Raw genomic sequence first — 14,510 nt, 5'->3', positions numbered from 1 at the left:
AACATTTTGATATGAGACAAATTTCAGTAAGTAAATTGTACTGTAAAGTTGATATTTCCTATGTTACATGAGACAGAGGTGCTATAGCTAAGACAATAACATTTGCATGCTTCAGCTGCTTAGATCAGCTATAAGCAATTTTAACTCCCTAATCAAAACACACACAACATCGTTAACCTTCACAGGGATGTTTTGATAACTGATGAGAGAGACTACAGCACACCACACAAAGGTGGCATGTTCACAGGTAATGAAATGAACTATGAGCTATTAATATTTAAATATGCAAACATACATATATACACAGAGAGATACGTGGAGACCATTGGGAATACTTTATAGCTTTTTATCTTTGAAGTAGCTGTATTTCATAGATTGGTGAAATGACTGAATTAAGAATAAGGTCACTGACTGGAAATATTAAGAAACAGGCTCATAACTTGATATTTTGCTTGGAACCACTGATAAACATGCAGTGAATGTGTTAGATATGGGCTCCAGATTATCACAGAAGATAACAGCCATTTCCAAAATGCATTTATTTCAACTAATAACATTGATTGCCTTTTTATTGTTGTAGTTAAATGTGATGGCTGGAGGCTGGATATTTGTTTTTTTGAGATTCCAGGAAAGCAACTAGTGTACCTACATGTTTTTGATGGATAAATTACATTCTGCATTTGGACATTGGGAGTTACCAGATTAGCCCAAGTATTGGCAGGTCTGAGCAGGATCCAAGTGTCAAATTTGGTTCAGGCTACTCTCAGAACAGATGGAAATGTTGCTACCTTTATTTTGTGAGAAGCATTTCACTTGCTCTCCATTTGAGCACTCCTTAAAAGAATTTTTTTTTTTTTTTTCTCCTTAGAGCTTCACAGGGGTAGGTTTTGAACTGAAACAGTATCAGGTTGCAGCTGCCATTTCCGATGATTATATCTGCACACCAAGCTCTGGTTTGTAAGCAGGTTTGAGGAAGCTTAATGCTGTCTATATTTGCCTTGCTTTTAGGCAGAAAAAAAAAAGGGGGGGGTCAAAAATTTGTTACTGTGGATCATGGTCCAACTGTCTGTTTTAGAATGAGGTGCTCTGCCTCTGGGAAATCATGAGATTCTCTGTTTGTTTGTTTGTTTGTTTTTGTTGTTGTTGTTTTATTGTTAGTTTTTTGTTTTGTTTTTTGGTTTTTGGCCCTAATAGCAGCTAAAATTCATGTTTGTACAATGGAACCTGGGATTCTGGTTCCAAAACTTGGCCAGATCCAGCTTTTATAGCCATCTAGCATTTCCCCTTTGTCCAGGAAGCATTTCCTGTGTTGGTCTAGCCAGATTTTATTAGGGGGAGGGGAGATGAAGACCTTGCATATTCTCCCTAATCCTATCACACACTGAATCACCTCATTGATACTGACTCCACCAATGCTGCTTTCCCCATTTCCTGAGTTACTTAGCAACAACCATCCCTCCCTTTTCCACTCCCCCGATCCATCCTTTTATTTTTTCCCCTGTGCAATCACGATTTCCAAGCTGTTTGGAAAAATGAGGATCCTCAGCAGCATAGGGCAAGCTTTTCCTTCCAACCTCCCTTTTTATGCCTGCCAAATCTTTCTTGCCTCCAAAGCAAAAATCCAGGCTGCCTGCATATGTGTAATCAAAGGTTAAAAAGCACCACGGCTGACACCACGCATGTGTTAATCTGTGCTGCTGCAGCAGAGTGCATCATTTCCACTTTGACCTCGGAGTTAATCTGCATTCAGGCAGAAGCTCCATTGCTTTATTCATTCTTTTTTTTTTTTTTTCCTTTTTTTTTTTTTTTTCTCTTCTTTCTTTTCTCTCATCTACCCTTTCCACTGCTGTATCGGATTGTTGCATGTATGTGAGTGGTTCTGTAAATGTGTGCATGTGTATGTGTTTCTCCTTCCCTTGACTGTTTTTATTCTGCGAGTGTTTGTGTATGTGCAGTTTTTCTTTTCTTTTCTCCCAATTATATTATTGCCCTAGATCTGGAAGATGCTGCTTGCTGCCTGAGCTGACGTTTTTTGATTATATCTGCAAAGGGCTTGTGCAGATCTAATTTCTGCTCCCCCCCCCCCCCCCCCCGCATATTAATTCCCGCAGCTGGGTGCAATGTATCATCCCACTGACGGGACCTGGTAGGGAGGGGGGGAAGAACCACTACCAAAAAAAAAAAAAAAAAAAGAAGGGGACGGATCCATCTGCAACCGAGAGAAAAGGGGAAAAAACAGGGCTGGGGGGGGGGGAGAGAAAGAGATGATTCCTCCAAATCCAACAAGCCTGGGGAGCACTGCACTCTTGAATCCTGCATTTTCTCTCAAAATGATGGTGTGGGCACTTGTGTTCCTCTCTCTCATCCAGTGGTAAGATGTGCTTTCTGATTCTGTTTGTTGGGGGGGTGGGGGGGAGGAGGGCTGGGGGTGAAGACGCTGTTTGCAAATTCGCAGAGCTGTCGTGAGAATGCTGGAGGTTTAGATAGCGACATTACATTCATCTATCTCCTAGCAGATGAGATCTTATAATGTTTCATTTCTCTTACAATTGTGGTTGCTCTGAAATGGATAGGGAGTGTGAGCAGCGGGTGTGTGTGATGGTGGTACATGCCGGGTGTTTCATGGAATTTGGTGCCATATTAATGAAGCCTTCTCCCTCTGAATTATTGTTTGCTGGAGTGCATGGAGTTATAATGCAGCTGTGTTTTGTGGGTAGAACATCCATGCATTCACGCTTGTTTCCACCTAAGCAGCTGCATCATGGCCGTGCCTGGGCTTTGGGCTCTGAAGCGCTGTATATTTGTTCTGTAAGGAGCCAGTGCAAGGATCTAGGACCAAGGACAGGGATGCAGATCTCTGCAAAAACTCCGAAGGCAGGTAGTGAGCTGCTGCCTGCATTTGCTGGTTACTGAGATGTGTTTAATGCTGATGAAACAAGCAGTGGGATGTAATAGAGTGTGCAAATCACATAGCCGGTCAGATTAGACAAATATTTACAGTAACATTTACCCCCACGTGCTTACACATGTACTGTTTGAAGACAACATGTGCAAGCATGCTGCATGTGTGTATTGTACACATAAATGTAAAGAGGTAAAAATCTTAATAGCAGAGGAAGAAGGAGTTTGTATATGGATGTGCAGAAAGTGGAGGGGGAGAGTAAGTACTACTGCAGTGCCAAGCAATATGCTGAACCAGGCATTCTTACAAAGGTTTCTGGACTGTACATTTAACAGTTTAGATGAGCAAGTAGCATTGCATTGTAAAGTACTTGGTCTTTCAAGTCCTAATAGACTTTTCCTCACAGCTGCACAAGCCTTGTTGACATTTATACACTACAGAAGTTAGTACCAACTCCTTTTTCTCTCTTTTTCTCTTATTAATGCTGTAGTCATACAGGCTTCTCATTCAGATTTACCTTCTTTCTGCTCCCTTCCTTTTCCTTAGACACTGCCATGCAAAAAAGTGGCTTAATTTTTTTTTTTTTTTTTTTTTAAGTGAACTTTGTAGCTGCAGATGTAGGACTTTAGTTCCAAGCAAAACAAAAGACAAAAATTACTGACCAAGGAAATTAAAAGTTGCTGGATTTTACAGTAGCTTTCATCTCAAACATATAACTTTGTGAAGAATTCCCCTAAAATTAAATGTAAAATGGCTGAAAATGAAGTAGAAAGTGAAATAAAACTTAGTGAGCCTACCAGAAAAGAGACCTTGTCAGAAGCCAGACAAGCATAAGGCATGTCTGATTTTGTAAGAATTCTTTGTGATTACTAAGTGAATAGAAAGCAATGGAAAATGAGCTTTTATTGGATTTCAAGAAAGCAGTTCACCTAAGGACTTCAGCTGAGGTGACTGTACCTGTGTTTGTATTGCTCTGTGTAATTCTTCCTTCTTTCCCACTGGAAAGTGCTCACTTTACACAGACACAGTCTCAGATTATTTTACTGTAAAACTTCCACTAAAATGATCCCTGATAGTTAGTTTAATTTGCTTCTTTTCACTCACTTTTCAGCTACAGAATTTTGCCAAAATTATTTCATTAGCTTTAAAAGAAACTCTTCATAGTAGAAATTAAACTTTTAGCTCGGCAAAGTGTTCTGTTTTCTGTTCATAACCATCTGATAGCCAAGATGGTTTGCTCTGAAACTTTCCTGACATCATATTTTAAGGAAAAACAGACAGAGAAGTAATATTAAGGAGTTACAATTAAAGAGGAAAATTCTTTTTAGTGCTTTACAAAAATATTTTCAATGAGTCAACATGAAAACATGATTTTATTTCTAATAATCAAGACACCTTTCTCTTCCTGTTGTGGAAGAAAAATTAGTGTTAGCTTTGGGAAGTCATGGACCAAGAGAGAGTTAGGAAAGTTGAACTTAGTGTCTATTTATAGCCACAATGAAAACTTTTCTTTCTTAGAAACTCATCAAACAGATCAGATAGAGGGCAATATAATTGTATTATGTGTCACTTGTTTTGGACATTGAAATTCTTATAGGGCAATGTAACTGATCACTAACATGTGCTCCATGTTATGCGTGTAAATAAATATGTTGAAAACAGTCAGTACACACAGATGTTTAACTATTTGCAGAATCTTATCAAAGTAGTTGAACATAAATTGGTTGTTAATTTTGTGCAGAGGTTTTTCCTATTTAAATATAAAAAAAGAAGTTATTCTCTGGAGAAATTAGTTGTTTCACAATTGTTGATAGTTTGGAAGATCAGAGAAAGAAGAAGAAAATTAAGGTACAATTCAGGTATCACTGAAAGCAACAAACCATGATTTGAATCAATTCAGAATAAATGTCACATTATAGCACAGCAGTACATTACCTTTACAGTGATTTTATATCATTAGTTTCATAACATTCACACAGTACATCTTTACAACTCTGCACACTAAAGTTTTAGGAAGCGTTTCTTTCAAAATTTCATAAGTTCCTAACTGTGCTGCAAATACTGCATAAAGTTAAGTTCCTCCATTATCCTATCACTCAAACCAGTGTAACAGCACTGTGCAACCCACCCTTTTGACTGAAACACTCATAGAAAATGAGTCAAACCAAATTCCAAATGTCTGTGCACCATAATGCTGGGTTTGAGACAATATTTTTAAAATGTACATAGAATACTTTAATATTTGCACATATCAGTATGGGGTTTAATTGGAAATAATATTTGATTAAACTTATTGTATACTACATAAGTAATTAATGCGTATTGCATTTATTAAAGCTCACTTACCAGCAAAGTTTCAGATAGATTGAAAGCTATACCCTATGTACTGTTTACATATGGGTTTTATTTGTTATTTTTGTCCAGTCCTTAGCTCTAACACATTGACAACAAAAATCACATGAACACAGTGCAGAGTAATGCTGGGACAGTGGCTACTTTTTTTTTTTTTTTTCCTTGGAAGTGCCCAAGTAGTGGAATGACAACGTTTCTACAATGTTTCTATGCTACAACTAAATAACTTAAATTGAAAACTGTCAAGAATGATCAGGAAAAAAAAAAAAAAAAAAAAAAAAAAAAAAAAGCACAAGACAATCATTTTAACTCTAAAATACCTTGGTGCATATATGAATGAGCATATTTTTCTTAGCAAATTACACATCATGGAAATGAATAAAATTGTTTTGTTCCTGTAAAGCACTAGCAGTGTCAGCTGGTTTCTTGCACCGTGTGGTACATGATATAATAACAATGATTAAGAGGGGCATGAATATCCCTGAGCTGAACAGTCATTTAGAATTACTGTAACAGTTGTTAACATCAGTTTGGAATCAACCTTGCAGATGTAGTTATTCATATACTAGCTTCCAATTCTTTCATGCAGTGCATAGCACTTCTGTAAAGTCAGAGGTCCTGTGGAAGTCACCTGGAGCATTACTGGAGTATGATGTTGCTCAGCAAGAGACAATTTCTCAACAAGGAATAGTCGCTTGTAAAGAAGCACCACAACAGAAGTTGTGAATACAAATGCTGTTAAATGATGACTTTATCCTTGTCTATGGTACAATGAAATTGCAGATTTAGTGCTGACTGGCCTATATACCACCGTGTATTTCAGCAGAGCTGAGACTGCATGGACACAGGACCTTCACTCTACTTGAAAAATTCAGGGGTAGCAAGGAGAGTGAGATTGTCTTTGAGTTTTTCATAGCCATACTGCATTCCTGACTTTTATCAGTTATCAGCTGTAATGGTAACACATTCAAACTGATTCAGAGAAGGAATTTGGAACAGCTATGATTCTAATAAAAAGACTGCAAAAAGCAATGTTATAAAGCAGACTAGAACAAGTAAATAACATTCTCACTATCTAGTAATTTTAATGGAGCATAAAATATTGTAGATATTTTTTCCCTACTTTCAAGTATATAATGGTTTGGAAATGTGTATTAAACCCTTTAACTAACTTCTGTTTTTTTGGCTATTCCACGTAACCATAACTTGTGTACTAATATTCATGTATTCCAAATTACTCTGATGAATATGCAAAGTGATATTAGAAAGCCTTTCAAAAAGTTTGAATCCTTGAAAATCTGAGAAATCAAACTTGTTAATAGTAAATAAATAAATAAACAAACTAACAGCAGCTTTAGAAATGAATCTAATCTTTAATTGTAATAATCACCATGCAATTCACGTTATGTGTCTTCTCAGTGGCCATCTAAACCATGTCTTTGGTCATGAATTTAAACTGTTCTAGTTCAATACTATCTGGAAAAAAAAATATCTTGTTGATTTGAATTGTGATCATGTTGTTTTCCTGTTATATATTTGTTCAGTTTTTACAAGTCAAGAAACTCCGTAACATTGTCCAAAAATTTAAAAGGAAAGAAGATTGACAGGAGTGAATGTATGAAGGCAAAGGAAGTACATATCTGGTCACAGGAAACTCATTGCAGGTCTCCATCCCACTATGCTTAAACACTTTTGTACCTCAGTAATGACCACCACTTGCTCCAAAAAAGCACTGAATCATGACTTGAAAACATGAGTTATTAGAAGATTAGATAAAACATATAAAAAGTAATCTCCAAAGAAGAGGCATCCTAAGGACCCAGGTCCAGACTCCCAAATGGCACTTTCCTGCTACTTGGAGATGCACTAACCCATTTTAAGTTAGCTCAGCACCCTATACCTTTCCCCGGTTTTGTTCAGCCACTCTAACTATAAAATGTTTATACATTCACAGATATAGACTTTGTATTAAAGTAATAGTTCATTAGTTCTTTGAAAACATGCAACAGAATACCTAGAGTGTACTGTGGTTGTCGGCATCATCAATGCAGTCTGAACTGCTGCTTTACAAACTACTGCACCTGCAGCCCCACTCAGTCTTGTACAGAACAGGTAGGTTATGTCAGAATGGCAGGGGAGAGTACATTGCTAGCTGAAGGCTCACTTAATATGGATTTGGGCTTGGTATACACACACACACACACAAAGATTTTAGAAGTGAAGTTTCTTTTTAGTTTTGATGCTTCATAGTTTATCTAGTGTTGCACTTTCCTTATGGACATTTATTGCACTATAAATTCCCTTTGACATGGATGGTAAGGCTTGATTTTGCATTTTCCCTGTGATGTCTACTGAGATATCAACATCCTATCCTGCAGCTAATGCTGAACATCTCTGCAGTCTTAGGAATCTCCTCATATCATGGACCCAGTTTAATCTTCTCACTAACGCTTGACCAGATGAAGTCAGTCTCTTGCTGAGAGAAAAGCCAGGACCTACAGAGTATGAATTCTTATATGTAATGTGTTTAGAGCTAAGAACTGGGAAATAGCCCAAAGTTAAATTATAACTCCAGAAGAATCTTCAAGAAGTATTTCTTACACTGTATAATGCTTTTACTCTGCAGAAAGCTCTCAATCTACATTCCAGCTAACTGATATACAATAGCTATAAACAGTTTGTTGTTGTTGTTTTTTGTTTGTCTGCCAGGGTGAAATTCATTCTGTATTGAAGATCAGCTTAAACTTAACATGCCATTTCAGCCAACAAACTATAGCATACATTGATCTTAAGTCTCACATAGAAACCTATGTCCTGACCCTCTGGATATAAACAATATTCTTTGTTGAAGAGCAGAACCTGTTTTCTTGTTCTGCACAAGAGCTAGGGAGACTGTGCGGCACTAAAAGACCAAGATGCATGTATATTTATCTCTTTTTGGAATAGATCTAACAATTAATGATAGAAATAGATGTCCGAGTAACTTTACTGCAAGTAGAGAGATGCTTCTGTGTGCAAAGGTGGAGGATGTTTATTTAGAACAAGTAACGTCCATTTCATAAAAGACTAAATTCCTGCAGAAAGTAACAGGAAAGAACCACAAATTGCAGGAAAAAGAAATCCAATGCCATAGTCAGAAAACTATTATTATTATTATGAGGTAAGGAAGAGCCTATTTCAAGAGACTAAACTCACTGAGACTAACTGAGACTAAAACTAAACTTGCTGAGCACTAATGAATTTAGGGAATATGATTGATCATAGTGAATATATCCATAGCATGAAGAAATAAACAAACAAACAAACACAAAAAAAAACAGGTGAAAAGGTGAAGAGCTATTTTAGCTGAAGGATAAAAGTGATATGAAAAAGGAACAGCTTAAATGGTCCATTCTAAATTCACTGATTTTAGACTTTAGACTCAACATGATTAGTGACTTCTAAAGACTTAAAACTTAATGTATATATTACATTCCTCCATTTGATTCTGGATTATAGCCCAGATCATTATAATGTTAACAAAACCAGGCCATGAGAGTCTGAATCCTCCAAGCGTATATACCTAGAGAGACATATTATCTTTACAGGTATTTAGGTGAGCTCCTAGCTCGGAAGAGCTCCAGTGCAGTCAGTAGGAGCTTTGTTGTTGTTTGAATTGAGTCCATCTTTTCTTCTGTTATGTTCAGAAGTAACCTGCAATTTTGACCTTTCCAATTAAGAGGAAATTAAGGTTTGCTATAAGCCAGGAGGTGGAGAAAATATCATTTAATTTTATCTTTGGAAACAAGAAAATAATATTTACATTTAAATTTGTCATATGGTTAGAAATTCATTTATAATATATGTGTAATCATCTACTTCAATGTGAGAAATTTATATAAAAACTATCATTTTTTCCATCTTTTTTCATAGAAGAGTTGGAAGAGGGAGATAGTGGGTACATATTTCCACAAGTCCCAGCACCTACCAGTTTGCTGAGACAAACTGAGGTAAAAGAAGGCTGAAGGTGGTAAATTGAAGACAGCTATTGAGGGTGATAATCATTGAGTGTGATTCTGGGTTATTTGTACAGTTGTGCCAGGAAATTAATATGTGAGTCTCATGGGACTGAATGTTGGGTATTCAGTCTGACACACAGTGATATCCTCTTATTTATATAACTGGATAATATTTTTAACACAACTACTCTCAAAAATGGGAGGCTTTAATGCTGCTGAAAGCCATCAGGAGAAATAATTCAGTGACTGCATAAGCAGAAGAGAAATTTAGCAAACACCTTCCCATATAAATGACTACTTCAACAGCATAATGCATTTTCATATGATGTCCTAAGCAACCAGAAGGAAGTTCACTACAGAAGCATTATTTGTTTTCTCCTATAAAGAGCCTGAATAAATTATCATTAGCTATGTGAAAAAATAAGGAAAGTTTACTTTTCTAGCCAGTGAGGTAACTGCAGAGCCTAAAGTTTTACAGAGGTTCAAAACCAAGAGAAGTACATCAAGGAGCATTGAACTCAGTGGCAAGATTTTGTTACAGGAAATCTCCAGCTGCATGTTTCTGGAAGCAGAGATTTTACCAGAAAAGCATTGCTATATTCTTGCCCCAATATTTTGCTCTTAATTTCTGCTAGTGGCATGTCAGATGCAAAAGACCTGGCATGATATATAGCTGATCAGACCCAGAATAATCATTAGTTTAACCTCTTATATATCCAAAGCAGTGGCAGGTAGTAGAACTTAATTAATTTATACAAGAATCCCAATGCAACAAATGGTTATCTTTAAGAAAGAAATTCACTTAAGTGTAAGTCATATTTTCTTACCTACAGGCTCAGTTATATTTTTTCAGATTTAGTTGAAGGACATTTTCACACATAATCAGTGATGTACAACACAATGTGTAGGCCTAACTGTGAAATCTGGCCATTGTATATGAAACTAAATATTACTCTTACGAGACATAACTTTCATCTGTTCACAGACAGACAGCAAAATATTAAAGAAAAAGCACTTTTACACAACCTAAACCAACATATACAGATTATTACCATAAATAAAACATCAATATATGGAAAGAAAAGTGTCTCAAAGGAATGAAGGCTAACAATGAACATTTTAAGGGAAGGAAAGAGAAGATATCTACTTTTTGTGTTTGCATTAGCTTATTCCAAATGATGCAGGTAATCATGAAATATGAAATTGTATTTTTTACTGAATGCCATCTTGGACTTTGGTGTGAAACCTTGAGATGAAAGTCTAGCTGTTCTCTGAGCCATTTATCATATTAAATTTTTTAACTCTCCTTTTTTTTTTTTTTTTTTTTTTTTTTTTTTTTCAGAAAAATAGTTATGGTTCTATACACTGAAATGTGTCTTAAAAAGGTTCTCATGCATACCTAGAATAACTCTCTGACAGAATTCCCTGGAAAACACTGGGTGACATCAGAAAATGTTTTCCTTCAATAGTGATTCAGTGCTGTATTGTGTAACACAAATAGCATGTTCTGGTCAGATGAAGCCTTTGTTAATCTGTAGTAAGATATCTTCAGATAGAAACAGAAATCTGCCTGCTTCAACAGATTGAGGATTACCTACTGAATTGCACTTTTGCTTAATTCATCTTGTAAAAAAAAAATAAAAATATTTCATTATTTTTCAAGAGCAGAGGGAAAAAGAGACAGAAAGAGGAAGAATGATAAAAACAGTTAAGAACAATTAATATTAATGAGGTAATGTTTGTTAGAAAACCTTATTAAACTAATCAATATACTATTCAATATGTTATTAGGTGCACTTCTGGCCCTCAGTGATCCATGCATATGGTTGGTAAAGACAGAGAAAGCCAAAAAACCAGTCTAAATTATGCTCTTCTAAGTCAGTTATGAGATTGGTCACTTAGTCATTTCTCATGCAACCTGTAAAAGGGAGGTATAGGACATACTCTTCTTTTTTTTTCCACTGATGAAGGCACAAAAGACCTCACACAGTAGATTAACAGTTAAAAAACTTCAACTGGGTATACAGCAAATAGTGATGGAGTCAAGGGAGCACAGTTAATTAAGGTTCATTAGGTTCATAAAGGTTGATCATCTTTCCTCTTTTGCTATCCTGATTTCTGCTTTTATAGGCCAAAGAGCCATTCTACCTAAATTTAGGCACTCAAACTGCCTCCATGTGAAGAAAGATAATCCCCTGACCAAAATAAGTAAATAAATAAAAATCAATAATATAGGTATATATGTAGATCATTGGCTCATGCTGATCTGTACTAAAGACCAATATTTTCAAAACAGCTGAGAAACCATTGCCCAGAAAGATACCACACTAAAGGCAAACAAACAGACAGATGTCAGTGTATGAAGAATACCACCAAATAATTGATATACAATTCAATTTACAGTCAGTTTGAATCTCTGTAGATGAAACACTGATAGCTCTTAAAGGGACTTGCTACTGAGAATAAGGGCATTAGCATCAGCCCAGAAAGACTGTTGTGAATAGGAGGCAGAACTGAAGGGTATATGGAAATGAAGGCTGGAATTAGACTGTGTTTTGAACATACTGACAAGACTGGCATTACTGCAGATAGGAAACCAGTGCAAGGACTCAGAAGGGTGAGTTATTATGATCAAATTAACAGACAAAATGCAGGGCAACCTTCTCTATTAAGTGAAATTAGGCTGTGTATACCTTTAGTAAGTATATTTTAGAGGGAAGGGAGCATGCCACTGTGGAATAAGAACAAATGGGAAAGTTGATGGTAGCTCACAGTTATGCAGGAAAAGGAGAAAGAAGCAAAGCAAATCCATTACCACAGTAAGCAACTTTAGCTGAAGAAGTGGTGATGTGATTAGAGGGTTTGGAAGATATGAGACATGTTATCTGTGTAATAATATTTATATTGCCAGGAACAGTCTTAGTAGGTGAACCTGAAGACTGAAAAGACACCTTTTTGCTTTCATATAAATAACTGAAATGATGCATTTTGCTTCTACAGCCAGTGAGGCTTGTGAACCCAAATCTCTTTGTGTGCTATGCTTTCATTTCATAAGTTAGTAAAGGTACCACCATTTTCTTGGAAGGGGAGGATTTGGAAGAGGGGAAGTTTGCCAGTAGTAAAATGCTTTGAGGATTGTCCTTAGTGGACAATCACAAATACTGTTGCTCTTTTATTGGGCCAAAATAATTAACTAATGTCAAAGAGTGCATTATAGTAAATAAACCTATATTGATATTTGTAAACTCTTTGGGGCAAAGACAGCATTACATCATTAATATCTTTTTTCATTTTCTCTCCCTTGTTTCCATAGTAAAAGCTCAAAAACCTTAGTAAGCAGCTTTAAAGACTTAAATTATGTGCTTAAAATGACTTAAAACCTTACTAAATCTCTAATGCAGCACATGAGATTAAGTCACCACAAATCTTTAGGAGGAAATTCTTAACTTCCAGGTCCAGCATATCTAATCAGGCTCTGAGCACAATTTTTAAGATCCCACAATTAGCAACATGAAAATATTCTTTTCTTCTACCGATTATCATGATACAGATCCGCAATTCTGCCTCCTGGATGTCAAAAAGTTTGTAAGGCTAAGATACGTCTATTTCCCACAGTGAGGACAGCGTTCCTTTTGTCTTTCAACATGGCAATGTGCTCTAGGTGGTCCTGCTCAGCAGAGGGGTTGGACTTCAGAGGTCCCTTCCAACCTCAGCCGTGCTGTGATTCTATGCTGACATGGCTTCTAGAGAGATATAATTTCTCAATACTAAAATGAAGCATTTCCAAGTTACTGTTTGCTGTTTATATTGAACCACTTTTAACCCTTTACTCTGTCTCCATAATGGTTACTTTTTTGAGTTCCATAACTCACTACTCAGTCATCTAGGGATTATATGTGTGAAAAAAAAAGCCCTATACGGATATGATTTTAAAAGGGAATAGGAATAATTTTAGTCTTACAGATTTCAAAAAGTGGATTTTATTTTACATTTTGCAAAACAATTATTCATCGGCCAGAAACCAAGAATTGTAGCTCACATGAGAACTTTGAAAATGTTCTGAGTGTATGAAGAGCTTCAGAGAGTATTAGAACTGAAAATAATTTGCAGCTTTAATTACAACATTTGTTAAGGAAGGAAAAAAAAAAGAAAGGAAACCTACTGCATCTGTAAAATCAATTCTTGTGTTGTGGTACCCATAGCAGTATTTCTTTATTCTCACTATAGTAGATTAGCAGCAGAGGTGATTAAATTCACTACAATATGTATTCAGATTAAAGAATGAGAAACATTTGTTATCTGCAATTGTTACCTGAACACACAATGCTCTGAGCTCCTCAATAAAACAGTATCAAAAAGATTTAATTAAAGAAATGGAAGCTTAATAATCAATAATACAAATAATCAATAGTACATATTTTAAATAGGACTTCTTATTTTAGTTTATCTGCAAAAACTCTAAAGAGCATGTGAAGAATATATTATTTTAAGGGAGATGTTGTGTCTGCCAATGACACTTCAGGAAACAGTGGCTGTTACCTATGTATTTCTGGATATGGTTTTCTGAACAGGAACCAGAATACTAACCAGGATGAAGAGCATAATCCCAGGAAATCTGACAGAGATATGTAAAAATGCCAGTGTTGCCAGTTAAACGTATTCCAGTTATGTCTCCTGGAAAACTTTAAGTCTTGGAACAGCACCTGTTCTTCATTTAAGAAAATATTTTGAGGTGTATTTGCCAAATTCCCTAGGAATTCAGGAGAACAAACTGCATGTAAAAGTCTTGTTTTGCTGGCTTCCAGTGAAATTTCTTCTCAGTACACTATCAGATATTCTGCGAAAATCCATAGTTCTTAAAAAGCTGTTGGAACTTTACCAAGTAAAAGTGAATGTGAATTTAGCCATGTGGAAAATATGCTATAATTAGTAAAACATCTCCATCCCTCCTTAGTTTCTGCTCATGTTCTGGTAATTTTAGGGATTTCCCTTCTTTCCAGGTTTTCAGGTCTCCATCCTCACCTGATGGTCCCATCTGGCTTCTGCTCAAGCCACTAAAAGACTTCCTGTTTTTAAACAGATCTTGATCATGCAGTTTGAAAAGTACACACATAATCTCTGAAGCACCATCGTGTTGTCAGGTGTTCTACATTTTTTTACTGAAGAGCCTTCTCTGCACCCATAGAAAATGGGTTCTTAAACCCATCTGCATCTTATTCTTAGAAAATATGATGCTTGTGCTGATACCCTAATTATCT

The 14,510-nt window shown here is 36.1% G+C and overlaps 1 protein-coding gene across 2 annotated transcripts in view; it reads left to right on the top strand.

Annotated features, from left to right (window-relative positions):
* The first annotated feature begins 1,487 nt into the window (after positions 1-1,487).
* Positions 1,488-14,510, top strand: part of GABRG2 (gamma-aminobutyric acid type A receptor subunit gamma2) — an 80,422-nt gene continuing 67,399 nt past the window's right edge. The window contains exon 1 of one of the 2 annotated variants that reach the window (XM_005018904.6): positions 1,488-2,371. In XM_005018904.6, coding sequence (XP_005018961.3) covers positions 2,265-2,371 — 107 coding nt within the window. In that variant the 5' untranslated portion in view covers positions 1,488-2,264. The remainder of the gene's footprint in view (positions 2,372-14,510) is intronic. The other variant, XM_038186592.2, reaches the window with a different exon arrangement.

The sequence above is a fragment of the Anas platyrhynchos genome, chromosome 14 (genome assembly GCF_047663525.1).
Source record: "Anas platyrhynchos isolate ZD024472 breed Pekin duck chromosome 14, IASCAAS_PekinDuck_T2T, whole genome shotgun sequence".
Lineage (NCBI taxonomy): Eukaryota > Metazoa > Chordata > Aves > Anseriformes > Anatidae > Anas > Anas platyrhynchos.
The sequence above is the reverse complement of the archived record's forward strand: the minus strand, read 5'-3'. Positions and strand labels throughout refer to the sequence as shown.